The sequence below is a fragment of the Pezoporus flaviventris genome, unplaced genomic scaffold (assembly GCF_033815535.1).
Source record: "Pezoporus flaviventris isolate CSIRO_AGI_PZ_B2104156 unplaced genomic scaffold, CSIRO_AGI_Pfla_v1 ptg000129l, whole genome shotgun sequence".
Taxonomy (NCBI): domain Eukaryota; kingdom Metazoa; phylum Chordata; class Aves; order Psittaciformes; family Psittacidae; genus Pezoporus; species Pezoporus flaviventris.
Window position 1 is genome coordinate 3680480 of NW_026892677.1, and position 12797 is coordinate 3693276.

At 40.8% G+C, this 12797-nt stretch overlaps 2 protein-coding genes and 1 long non-coding RNA gene across 6 annotated transcripts in view; 1 reads left to right on the forward strand and 2 right to left on the reverse strand.

The window, feature by feature from the left end:
- DHX32 (DEAH-box helicase 32 (putative)) overlaps window positions 1–1169 on the forward strand; it is a 28851-nt gene extending 27682 nt beyond the window's left edge. For all 3 annotated transcript variants that reach the window (XM_061478576.1, XM_061478575.1, XM_061478577.1), the window contains one exon: window positions 867–1169. In XM_061478576.1, coding sequence (XP_061334560.1) covers window positions 867–1053 — 187 coding nt within the window. In that variant the 3' untranslated portion in view covers window positions 1054–1169. The remainder of the gene's footprint in view (window positions 1–866) is intronic.
- The window catches only part of LOC133282577 (uncharacterized), a 380577-nt gene that overhangs the window by 248568 nt on the left and 119212 nt on the right, over window positions 1–12797 (reverse strand). The gene's annotated exons all lie outside the window — the stretch shown is intronic.
- BCCIP (BRCA2 and CDKN1A interacting protein) lies at window positions 185–12709 on the reverse strand. 2 transcript variants are annotated; one of them, XM_061478588.1, is made up of 7 exons: window positions 12532–12709; window positions 9091–9165; window positions 8367–8447; window positions 7162–7251; window positions 6434–6621; window positions 5555–5732; window positions 185–1685 (listed from the first exon to the last, which is right to left on the reverse strand). In XM_061478588.1, the coding sequence occupies exons 1-7, from the start codon at window positions 12661–12663 to the stop codon at window positions 1515–1517; spliced, it is 915 nt and encodes a 304-aa protein (XP_061334572.1). In that variant the 5' UTR covers window positions 12664–12709; the 3' UTR covers window positions 185–1514. The 2 variants fall into 2 exon arrangements, with proteins under 2 accessions (XP_061334572.1, XP_061334573.1); XM_061478589.1 differs by lacking the exon at window positions 12532–12709 and adding an exon at window positions 10966–11052.

The following is a 12797-nucleotide window of genomic DNA, read 5'->3' on the forward strand; positions in this document are numbered from 1 at the left end:
GAATATATGTGGGATAAATGTAATTTCGTTGTTGCCAGTATTGTTCTGTCACTGTGTGTAGCTTTGCTTGATGTCTGTCTGCCCTGTCATTCAGAACACTCACTGCATTAGAGCTCACATCTGTTAAAAAAGGGAAGAACTGTGATCTCACCCCATCGCTATTCTTTTCATGCAAACCAAAACATCATGTAAGCCAGCCTTTTGTATTTCCTAACGTGCTGATCTGTTCAGGTACTGCCATTGCAACTGTAATCAATGCATCCACTGAATAAACACCTGACAAGTGGCAAAAGTTTCTTAGAAGGTAAAATATAAGGCAAAAAAAAACATTAAGGAAGAGTTAACAGAGCTGTGTACTCATAGATTAATCTTACTGGAAATCTCTGTTCCCTGAAAACCGATTTTCCAGCAAATCTTTCTCCTGACATATCTTATGTACCCAGCCACCTAAATCATTCCATATCAACTGTTTATGGATTCAAGAGAAGACTAGTCTTCCTTCTGCAAAAATCTCTTTACATCAAGAATATACATTTCACTGTCCTATCTTTTCTATTTCCAATGCCTCTAAGAAAGCCTTTTTCATCATTTTATTGAACCACAAATATGTTCAAATGCAGAAAAGTTACTATTTAATTCAATCTGCAGCATTGAGACCTGAATGAACGTCACCTGAAGTATGGACTGAGTACATTGCCAGTCTCCCAAAACCACACACTATTACTACATCTTGCAGATTCTGTGTTTGAGTTGAAGCACCAGCACCATGCTGCTGCTGTCTTTTGTACAAGCCTGGAAATAGCTATTCAAACATTTCCAATTCAATTAAAAGATATTCACAATGTTTTGTCTTATTTCCTCACCAGGTTCGTGGAGCTGGTTCCTCAGTACTACTTTAGCAACCTTCCTCCCAGTGAAAGCAAGGATATTCTGCAGGAGGTGATCAATCATTTGTCACCTGCTTCAGCCATGAAGGAGGAACAGAAAACTAATGATGACAAAGAAAATGAACAATTTCCCACTCCCACTGAACAAAGATGTACTATTCAGTGAATTTAGACCGAACCATCATACATCAGACAAATACAAATAAAAGCAGTACATGAAATATCCATCTCCATCTTAACCCAAGAAATCATTTCAAACTTTTGAAATAAATGTATTTAACAGAAGAAACATACAGAAAAAAGCTTTTTCTTCCTTATGTATGTGTTATTTCATAACAAAAATATACAATTTAGTTTTGGTTAAAAACATATTGAGCAGATCTTGACATTTTCTTGTTACACTTTTTTTATTGACTGTTTAATGGTGATACCAATATACCATAAAACAGAATATTTAAAAATATTAATTTCATAGATATTTTTATTTGTACCATCTCCTTGTCTTCTAAATGTACAGAGGAAGCATTTGAGCAGCAAAAAAACATTAATACCACAGCAGCCTTCTGAAAACCCTAAAGTCATAGTTCTGCATGGCTGCTTTATAAAACCCAGTGTTTATAGGAAATCTCAGACTGAGAGATAGTCTTTCAGTTTATCCATAATGGCATGAATTCCATCAGCTGGAACTATCATAACAGTACGCAAGGGTTTCATTGGTACATCATCAAAGGACCATCTGCCACCCAAACAAGTGTCGCTTTCCTCTTGCACAGAGTAGTTGAACTTCAGAAGGGCTTTCTAAACAACAGAAAGAGATGCGTTAGGATCCAATTTTGTCACTGGAATGAAGATAATACATCATCAAAGTAAAAACAATGACCCTATTGATGCACACACTTATTAAGAAGTTATTTTCCTCCCTTTCAGAAGGTCCACCAAAAAAACCTTCAAGAGAATCCACTGTTAAGTGTTTCAAACTATTTGCTTTCCACAGGATTTATATCATTCATACTAAACTCTAAAATGATTGCTATTATTATAGTTTGGTATCAGAAAAAAGACCTAAGGGGCAGAGAGAAAGCCCCTTTATTATGCTTACTCTGCCTACTTTTAGGTGGTTTTAATATAACATCTTATTCCCTATTATCACATTAAGAAATGCTGACCCTTAGAAGCTTTTGTGCCAACTAGCAGGTATCCTTGACCAGTAACAGGAATATCAGGCCTTTAAACAGACCTTCAGACCCAGAACACAAACAAATCAGTAGCTGGGTAATTTTGAGCCTTAGGAGATCAGCCAAAAGCCAGATAAAAGGAACAGGGAGAGAGTGAACATGGAGTAGAGCCTTCCCTAAAGATGATAGCTTGGTGTGGGTAACAGAGAAGGTCTGTAGCACCGAACAGGCTCTGCTATTTTCATGGCCTACTCTAAAACTGCTCCTAAAATTAATGTGATCTGTAAGAATATGTGGTACAGTAATCCCCTCTTTCACACTGCCACTAGAAATGAAGCATTAAGGGAATGGGCACTGACATGAATCCTGAGTGGAATTTCGAAAGCTCTTGTAAAGCCTGTAGACGGCTGGAGCCACCAAAAGACATATTATAAATGACGATGCTTCAAATAGGTAGGTGTCCATAATGTGCATTATTTCTTTCCAGTGATACATACTGCATACAGATCTAACAGTCCTTTTTTATTAGCTTTCCCAGGCAAAACGCCTGATGGAGAAGAAAAACTTATCTAACAAATGTTTGTAGTTCTCACACAAGTCAGATTAAGAAGCATGAGCTGAATTCCTAATTAGAAGAACTTATCTAACCTCTTCCCTTGCGGGGTAAGTTAAGCTCCAGTCTCCTTTTAGGTTTGCTATTTCCCAACAGTATCTCAAGGTTGTAAATTTGATTTTGGAAAACCCATCACGTTAATGGAGTGGCTTTGCTCAACAACAAACAATTTGAGCAATGGAGGCCCTAAACCTTTAATCAATTCCAGTCTGGTTATAGCAGAGCTTTTCTTCTGCTCCCTCAATAATGTTTTCAAGAACAGAATAAAGCACAGGGAACTGACAAGTGCAAAAAGGCTTCTCTCTGGTTTATATGGCTCCAAGTGTCTGCCTGACTGCACTTAATACTATTTTATTGCAATCTAATTAACATTATGCATGATCAGGGAGGATATACACACCAACACTAATATAACACATAAACATTATAAAGTCCAGAGAGCAAATTAATCTACTATCCTCCATAACATTCAAAATGAATTTGTTAAAAACACTAGAAAGGCTGTTAAAAAGAAAAGCATGTTCAGTTTGTGTCTACCCATTTGAGCTGAAAATTACTGCAGTTTAGATAAAAGTCTTTAAAATACCATCAAAATAACAAAACAGATAAATACAAAACAGGCCTCCAGGAACATAAGCCATAAGGACAAACGGGCATCACAGGCTTCTCCCCTTTTAGTTCTTCAATAACATGTTTACAGAGTTCAAGTCCAGTTGATAAAGATGCTGGGGCAGGAAAACAGAAAGCAAACCCAGAACTTGTTACTGCATAGAGGCTACATCAGTATTCCCTATAGCTAACAAGGAATTCATCCACTTCCATTTTTCTTCTTCCCAAGAAATAAAATTACAGCCATATCATAGCCTCCACCAGAGAATGCCGTGAATGATCACACAGAGGAAGCTTTGCCATTAAGCATGATGCATGTGCAAGTACTTTATCCTGTAGGCACTGCCAGAAATGAGAAACAAGTCTCTTGACAAAGCAGCAATATTGTAGAATAATATTTTTAGTTCCAGAATCAAGAACAATGAAAAACTCTGTGCATTTCAAGGTACATTTTTGATTTCATTTCCTGCATCTTCCCCTCTCCTGATCTGACTTGGGACCAGTAGAATTGTGTAGACACGTTGCCTTAGGAAATAGGAAGTAATATTTTCATCTCAGTATTTTAGTACTTTTTATTAATATATTTGTCCTGAGTAGGATAGAGACAGGAAAGGAAGGTGACAGCTGCTTCTTCAGAGATTCAGCAGTTTGTATTCTGAACATTTTCTGAAGGTAACTGGTATCCAAAAGAGAACAGATAAATCATCTTTCCACAGCAAAGAAAGTTGGGGCTGTTCAGCCTGGAGAAGAGAAGGCTGCGTGGAGACCCCATAGCAGCCTTCCAGTATCTGATGGGAACTACAAGGATGCTGGGGAGGGACTCTTCATTAGGGACTGTAGTGATAGGACAAGGGGTAACGGGTTAAAACTGAAACAGGGGAAGTTTAGATTGGATATAAGGAAGAAGTTCTTTACTGTTAGGGTGGTGAGGCACTGGAATGGGTTGCCCAGGGAAGTTGTGAATGCTCCATCCCTGGTGGTGTTTAAAGCCAGGCTGGACGAAGCCTTGGGTGATATGGTTTAGTGTGAGGTGTCCCTGCCCATGGCAGGGGGTTGGAACTGGATGATCTTAAGGTCCTTTCTGATCCAAACCATTCTATGATAGTGATAAGAACACAAATGCAGAGCTTTGCATCTATTCAGTTGCTTAGGAAAAGATCTCAAGAGAAATGTGTTTAACTGCATTACCAAAAAAAAAAAGCCTCAACAGCTGCTTTTTTTCTGACACAGGACTAACTATGCAGGGGCAAGCAAAAGAGATCTGTGTATTTAAGTATTACCATGCAGTGCAGATGCTGATGGAGACTCTAACAACAGAAATCCCCTGTATTTTTTCCAATCTTTGCTCTTCTAAGCGCTTGAAGCTGTGACACATGATTAAGTTAGAGAACCCTGGCAAGCTACTACCTGTTGTTTGAGCTGCCACTCTCAAACACTTGTGTTGTAAACCACATTAGCTTGAATCCCACTGACAGATACTCAGCTAACCTGCATTTCCTGCAATTCACAAACCCAGTCTTCTCTGTTCAGCTGACACAGCAGTTTAACATGTCTTTCGAATTTTTATTATTCAGATTAAAGAAGACAACGGCAGCTCCCCCCATAAAAGGGATTTCAGACTTCTGTAAACTCAAAAAGCCTGAGACATGCTGCTAAATTCAATATCCAGGTTTATTACCATTTGTTCATTCTAAAAATGTGGATATTCCATTCACAGTGTTTCAACAAGTCTGACTGTTACTACATTCAATTCAATCTCCTCAGCACTGCTATATGTGTAAAGAGAGATGAAGTTTCTTAATTCTTCAAGGCCAAGACACTGGCCTCAAACCACAGTAAAACCTGATCTCTCCCCTGAAATCCCTGCTTATTCCAGGCATTCTCTGAAATTTTCCATTATCCTCATGGCACTGGAGACTCTATCATGTAGGAACACTGCCTGTGCCACACCATCCCATAGTCAGGTTCATTGTGACCTGATACAAGTAACATATTAGTAAATTCATGCCAATATAGAGGATCAATTTAATCATTTGGACTTATGGATGTCATACCTCTCCCTCATTCTCTAAATACAAAGGTGCTGGGCTCAATACAGAAAAGTAAGTTGCCTGCCCATCTCTCAACACTGCTCTAAAAAAAGATGGATCTAATTGAAACAATATATGAACATACCTTTAAAAATCCTTCCCTGAATTATAAAGGGAAACACCTTTTTTGCTGACACGTAAAAAGCAAATAACCATTTTAAATTAAAAGAATCACGTTACCTCATAAAAGAATTCTTCCTCTGCATTTGCAAACATTAATTCCTCCTTCTGCTGATGTCTCCCTCCCTTCTTCTTAGAATTGCTCTTTGTGGCTTCTGTAAAGGTCTTGCCGATAAGGAGATAGTAGTGGCACTTTCCACATGGTTTGTTTGTTCTCTGTGCCTCACTCAACTCCTTCCTAAAGACAAATAAATGTTTACACATACTATTTAAAAATACATCTACATACACAATTCATACCCTCAACAGGAGTGTAACCAAACCTTACAGTGCATCAGAAGGTACATCACACTGTCACTTCATGAGGAACTGCAACTGAAGAGCCAGAAAATACTCTTGCCCACCCTTGTGTTAAACATGTCACCACTGCAACACTCCAACCCCTGTAAGACAGAGGCTGAGATCTGAATTTGAGTTGTGACAAGCGTTGTACTAGCGGTAAACCTCAAAGCTAAGCTTCAAGCACCTAATTTATTTCTCTAAAAACCTTCCTGACCAACCCTATCTACACGTTTTCTTTCACTATCAGTGTGTTAATTCCTTAAAGGTCTCATTATCAGTATGCTATAAGAAATTCTCAGTTTTAAGTTTTCCTAGATCAATGGGAAAACAATCTGCAAGACAAACTACAACATACACACAGCTATTTCTGCAGCAGAACAGCACACATTTTTCAACGATTTCCTGTGTCTTAAAGAGTTTGAAAAGCCTAAAGATATAAATAATTTTAAGAAATTAACTAAAGACCTTACATGAGATGAAAATACTTGTGTTCGTGCATTATTTATAGCTATACTATCACCTATCTTAACATAGTTCTACATACATAGATTGCTGAAAAAATATGAAGAAATCATGTCAAAACAACCCCAAACTTACTGAAGCTGCTGGTGCATGGGTAGAGCAATCTGTGGTGGTACATTAATGAATCTTTCACTCAGTATAAGACCCACAGGCTTAGTACTATCATTCAGGAGCTTATTCAGTTGTTCAACTACATGCTGTTCACAGCTCTTCTCACACCGACTTAGAACCAGCTCTTTGATTTGTTCAACACACTGTGTATCCTGAAAGAAAGACACATGTATCTTTATATACTAAAAGGTATATTTTCCTTACATTATACAACAACTATTAACACAAAGAAACTTGAATGTGAACTTCCAGGGAATACTCTACAGACCTACTGGTGATTTCTTTAAGCACTCTGTACAAGTTCTCTGGAATTATTTACCAACCCTGAAGCTGAGGGCACACAAAGGTTCTCAACTGACGGGAGAGCAGTGAGGAGTTGCAACACCAGTATACTCACCAGCAAAATTCAAGCTGCAAAAGATGACAGTGAAGAAACACAAGAGGCTGACAGCTTAGTTACGCTGGGCCTAGGGTAAGACCTAGTTTTAACTCTCTATTCCACTCCTGGCCTTATGTTTGACCTTGAGCAATGAAAGCAAGCTATGTGATGTGCAACTTTTATGACCACAGTCCTCCATGGTGGAAATCAAAATCCTGATCCAGCTGCCTAGGCTTGTTATACAAGGCAGAAAAGCAAGACACAGTCTCATTACTGTCTAGATGTCAATGAGGAATAACTAACCATAACATACCTTCCTTTCTGTTAAGTTTAAGCAGCTAATGAAACCAAAGACTTCATCATCATCTTCATCATCATCACTGTCTTCTTGGACTTCTGCTTGCTGTTTAATAATAGAAACAGAATGTCAATATGAGTTGTTGCTATTTCTACTCTGCAGCAAAAAATGGCTTTCTTTCCAAAAGATGCTCAGCAGATGAGAACCATCCACATAATCTCTACAAACACACAACCTACACATTCTGGTTACAGTCATTGAGCCTGTGTACTTAGAGCCAGCTCTATAGACAGCCAGTTCATGTATCTTCCACAGCAGGATTTTTGGAAAGGCACTAAAATTTGATAGCTCACATTTAACAAGAGGCAACTTGGTACAAAGCACGGCAATATCTTAAGCAAAACCAATTTCCTTCAGTTTCTAACATAGGGAATTAAACCTGCAAAGTCATAAAACCCACAGAGCAACAGGGCTTTGACAGTGAAACAAAAAGCTCCACAAAACTCTGCTGTGAAAAAGCTGGGGAAAGAACTGGGGGTCATACAGTTGTAATGGAAGTGGGTGGAAAAGTGTAATGAATGTGGGTGGAAAAACCACTGGCACAGGACAAAAAGGGAATGTACAGCAATGACACCAAGCAACACAGTACAACAGCACCACTGTGCCACAGGGGTTGTCTGTCTGGGTTTGAAAGCAACGTGGCCTTCACATCTTGAGCCCTGTACAGTACTGAACAGCTTCCTTAGACAGGAATAACTCAGGAGCCCTGCAGAGTGCTCCACTGCCTTAGCAGAACCTGACCAGGACTCATTTTGGAATCCTTTCCTATATCCAGAGAATTCTGCGCAAAAGGAAATGGCATGCAGGATATTTCTTGTCTATATCTCTATACATCCTGAAATCACAAGGTCCTATTTCTTATGGAGATGGCCACAAACTTCTCCATAACATTGTCAGCATTATTATTCTACTACACCAAAATTCAGAGGAAAAAGTGAAAAGGCTTCCACATGTAAAAAAGAAACCAGCCAAAATAATAAATCAAATTCCTTGTTTGGTTGAAAGTAGGCATGGAAAATTTCAGCTCCTAGAGGAGAATTCCTCTCAAAGCTAAAAAGAAAGCAAGCATACAAGGTACAGATCCAGAGTCCCCTTCTGAATGTTTGTTGTGTCATTTCAACATAACAAGTATAGTACTCCATTTACAAACTCTTTCTTACCTTGATAATACTTCCAATATGATTCTGTTGTATTAATATATCAGTTAATTCAGCAGTGTTAACAGGGGCTTTTAGAAACAACTGGAAAACAGGAAACAAGTATTAACAAGTTTTAGGTACTATGATACATCATGGACCACTCTAGAAATTCAAGTCAGCAATTTCTCTAAGTAGAAATATTCCATTCCACTTTTAATTTCCATTTAGTGATATAATACTTCAATACAATACTGTAAAGACTAAAAATCAGCTTCTTGAAGCTCCTCAACCCTCCATACACTAGCATTTTGCATACCTGCTATCCTTTGAATTTGCTATGATCTGAATGCTGGCTGAGCAACAGAAACAGTCAAAAGAAGACTGGAAGCTGCCACATGAAGCAGACACATTACTTGTTTGTCTCTTTTTAAGGGCTGTCATCTACAGGAAGATCTCCAAGAAGCTGATTAACACTGAACAAGGTTTTCTGAGCAGCAAGCAACACAGTGAAGATGGAAAGATTATACACACTATGGAATAACAGCCCTACAGCTCATTGGGTAAATTTCTTGTAACTGTGGTATAGGAGACACGTGTTGACTATGGCTGTAATTCAATCTTCATCAGCTGAAGTACAGTAAAACTATGACACAAAACAGATTATGTGAACCGGTAGCTTTGCATAACTCTTTAGATATTATTTATCAATGGCTATATCAACCAAGCTAACAAGAAGTCAAAGTACCTGTTGTAGTAACTTTCTTATCCCATTATAGTCATTGTCTGATATGGAATGTGCCTCAAATTCAATATTCACTTCCTGTGAAGAGGTAAAATAACAGAATATCAAACATACTTGGCAAGAAGTTATATCAAAACAAAGCTAAACTATAACAAACCTGAAAAGAAGTATTAGTCAACATCAGAAATAGAACTTACTTCCATCTTTGAGTAATCTCAGCACCAGCTGGGGATTACCATTTCTTCTGTAATCTTTAGAGAGCATCCGTGAAAGTAACTTCTTAAACTAACTTACAAACTGTGTTGTGAACGAGCCTTTAACACTCAGTTCCTGCAATGTGGTTCACACAATTATGCTGACTGTAGCCACTTAAGACTTACTGTAGAGGCTTGATCCAGGCAGTTAAACTCTTCAAACTGCGGGATCGGAGTGTAATGCCTTGGCTAAAGATGAAAATTGCTGCACGTATTTAGGCAACTGCATCCAAAATGATGCTTCTGCTGTTTCCTCAAATCCTAATGGAAGTCTGCTCAGTAGCTGCATGATGAGACCCAAGCACAGCAAAATCAGAATGTGAACTCCTGCTTCTCCTTCCAGAACAAATGCTGTGCCTACAAAACATTTATACTGGTGTTCTGTACTAACAGTACTGCCTGCCAAGGTGGCTCTGCCTACCTGGTCTTCTGAGAACCACTGCTCAAGATGATCCAAATTTTGCCTTAGAGCTGGCAGTTAGTATTCCACTTTCTGACCAATCTAGACAACTGAACCTTACTTTTACCACCAGTTCAGACTCATAACTCTCTTCAACCCCATATCGTGGCCACGGTCTTTATTGTCCACTGGGAGAACAGCTTTAAAGCCCTGTTTATAATGTAGAAAACAAGTATATAGCCACCTGGGAGGGAGTAATAAAAATCAGGGGAGATGTTTGGATATTCTTCCATGGTCTAGCAAAGCAAGAACACTCTATAGAAGTAACTGAGAGCACATGATTTATAAATGCAAGAAAACAGCTTATATCTTTGGCATACGCAGCATTCAGTCCTAGCACCCAGGAACTTTCCAAGTACTTTAAAATCCAAGGATCCCACTGAATGATTAAGCCAGTAAATTCTGAACGAAACACAGCTTACAGTGGTTCTGAATACTGTGCAAATCATAGCCATAAAATCGATATAAACCATGGGAGCAATAGATTTGCTAATACTGGTCTTGCTTCGTGGCTTTTTCCACTACCCCAAATAATAGCTTGGTATGACAGAGTTTACAAACCCTCCATCTTTCATCTATTAAAAAACAAAACAGGCAAATAAAGACCCATCATATATTTTGGTTTGTTCAGTCTTGCTGCTGTGTGCTTATTTTCTTCCCTTCTGTTGCATCCAAAGCAAGAGCCTGCAAAGCAAACAGTAACATGCAACAACACTCGGCTACGTACAACACAGCAGTGAGCAAAGATCTATCTCAACAACCAAGCCCTGCCTCGCAATCATACTGCTGTCAGATTGGCAACAGAACCACATGTCCCCTTTAATGATGAGAACATCTGCATAAAAGAAGAGATTTTCCTTTTTCCACATGACGTGGGAAGTGGTGCAGGGAAAGGCTAATATGGCAAAAATAAAAAGGCTGAGAATTAAGGAGAAACAAACGGCCTTTAACTATATGACTTTACAAATCTCTGAGTTTCTACAGCTACAAATGTCCAGTACATTAATACAGTTTGGAGCCATGTAGTCTAGGCCACGCTTTGCTGAGAAACGTTGGACTACATGATCCCTGAGTTCTCTTCCAAGCTGGTATTCTGTGATTCTGTGAATATTAGCAATGCACACCTTAATGCCTTACACAAGAATCTAGGAAAACCCAATATACCTTCAGATATCTTCCCTGTGAGGGTGCTGAGGCGCCGGCACAGGGTGCCCAGAGAAGCTGTGGCTGCCCCATCCCTGGCAGTGTTCAAGGCCAGGTTGGACACAGGGGCTTGGAGCAAGCTGCTCTAGTGGAAGGTGTCCCTGCCCGTGGCAGCTGTTGGAACTGGAGGAGCTTTAAGGTCCCTTCCAACCCAAACCATTCTATGATTCTATCAAGACTTCCAAACTGAAACATGTAATAGTACTACAGCATCCTCAAACATTGGACCACTAAGTTAAAATAAGCATTATACTGCGAATTTCTCCAGCATACAAACAATTGCAAACAAAACACAGTCGTGCATACCAGTGCAGGACACTCAGAACCCCCCTCAAACCCCATGACTGAAGACTCAAGAAACCCTGTCCGCAAACACAATGAAAACCACTGTCCTACCTACCTTACACAGGAACACTGTGCACTTAAAGGAAAAAAAAGGGGCGGGGGGGATATTATTATTGCCATTAGCTTTAATTTCACAGTATTTACACACTAATGCAACATCGTTTACGTGTTTATAAACACCGAACAGTACACACAGTACCAGCAGTGGTAGTCAGCATCTTCATAAACAAGTTAGTACCCGTTTAAAGCGGCACGTTTATAGCCCACAGTAAATGTTCTTTTCCATCAGGGTAGTTTGACTGATTAACACGATTACCTCTCACTTTTTATCACGAGATAGTTTTTTACAAAGGCAGGGCTTGCTTTGTTGATCTACTAACAAAAGCTAAGGCTTCAGCTAAGAAAAGGGAAGCCCATGGACTCAAAGTGAAACCCTAGGGAAAACAAGTTAGCAAAACACTGAAGTTGGAATGTACTCAGTTAAAACAATCGATAATGCTACCATAGAATCACTGAATCCCAGACTGGTTTGTGTTGGAAGGGACCTTAAAGCTCATCCAGCTCCAACCCCTGCCACGGGCAGGGACACCTTCCACTAGAGCAGCTTGCTCCAAGCCCCTGTGCCCAACCTGGCCTTGAACACTGCCAGGGATGGGGCAGCCACAGCTTCTCCATTGACTCTTTTTGAGCCTTGTGAAAAATCAGAGATTGCTTTACCACCCGAACATCTTAATAAGAATTTACAGTCAGCGCGCATCTCCTCGTAGAAAAAAAGAGACTCCTCCCTCAGTGTCATGCTCCACAGCTAAGTAATGCATTTTCCCGCATGTCCGAAAGAGAGCTCAGAAAAAAAGACGTTAAAATCCTATTTCCGTGAATTCTGATGCTTTTTATTCTCCTTCCCCTTATTTTTCTCTTTCCTTCCTCCCCTTCCCCTTCCACACAAAGGAAACCGGAGCAAACCCTCTGCGGAACACTCGGAAGGGCCCAGCCTAGGCTTAAGCACAGGAACCCACGGCCCCACGCTGGGCCCCGACCCACGACCGCCTCGAACGGGGTTTACAAAGGGGAACCCCCCCCCTTCGCCGGCACCTCCGCCACCACAGCCGCTTGTTTGTTCTCTTCAGCGGCCGGCTGAGGGGCAGCCGTGAGGGGAGGGCCCTGCTCCCCCCCCCCGCTCACCTCATCGATCGCCTCCTCCTCTTCTTCCTCCTCCGAGCCCGACTCGCTCGACTCCGGCTCAGACTCGGACTCGGAGCCGCTCTCCTCGGCTGGGGGCTGCGGCTGGGCCCGCCGCTTGGCCGGCGTGGCCATGTCACCGCGGCGCGCAGGCGCTCGGTGCCCGGAAGGCCGCGGCGGAGGCAGGCGCGGGGAGGCCCGGCTGCCGGCGCTGTGCGGCCCTCAGGGCCCTGGTGGGGCCGGGCCGGGCCGGGCCGGAGCAGCGCGGG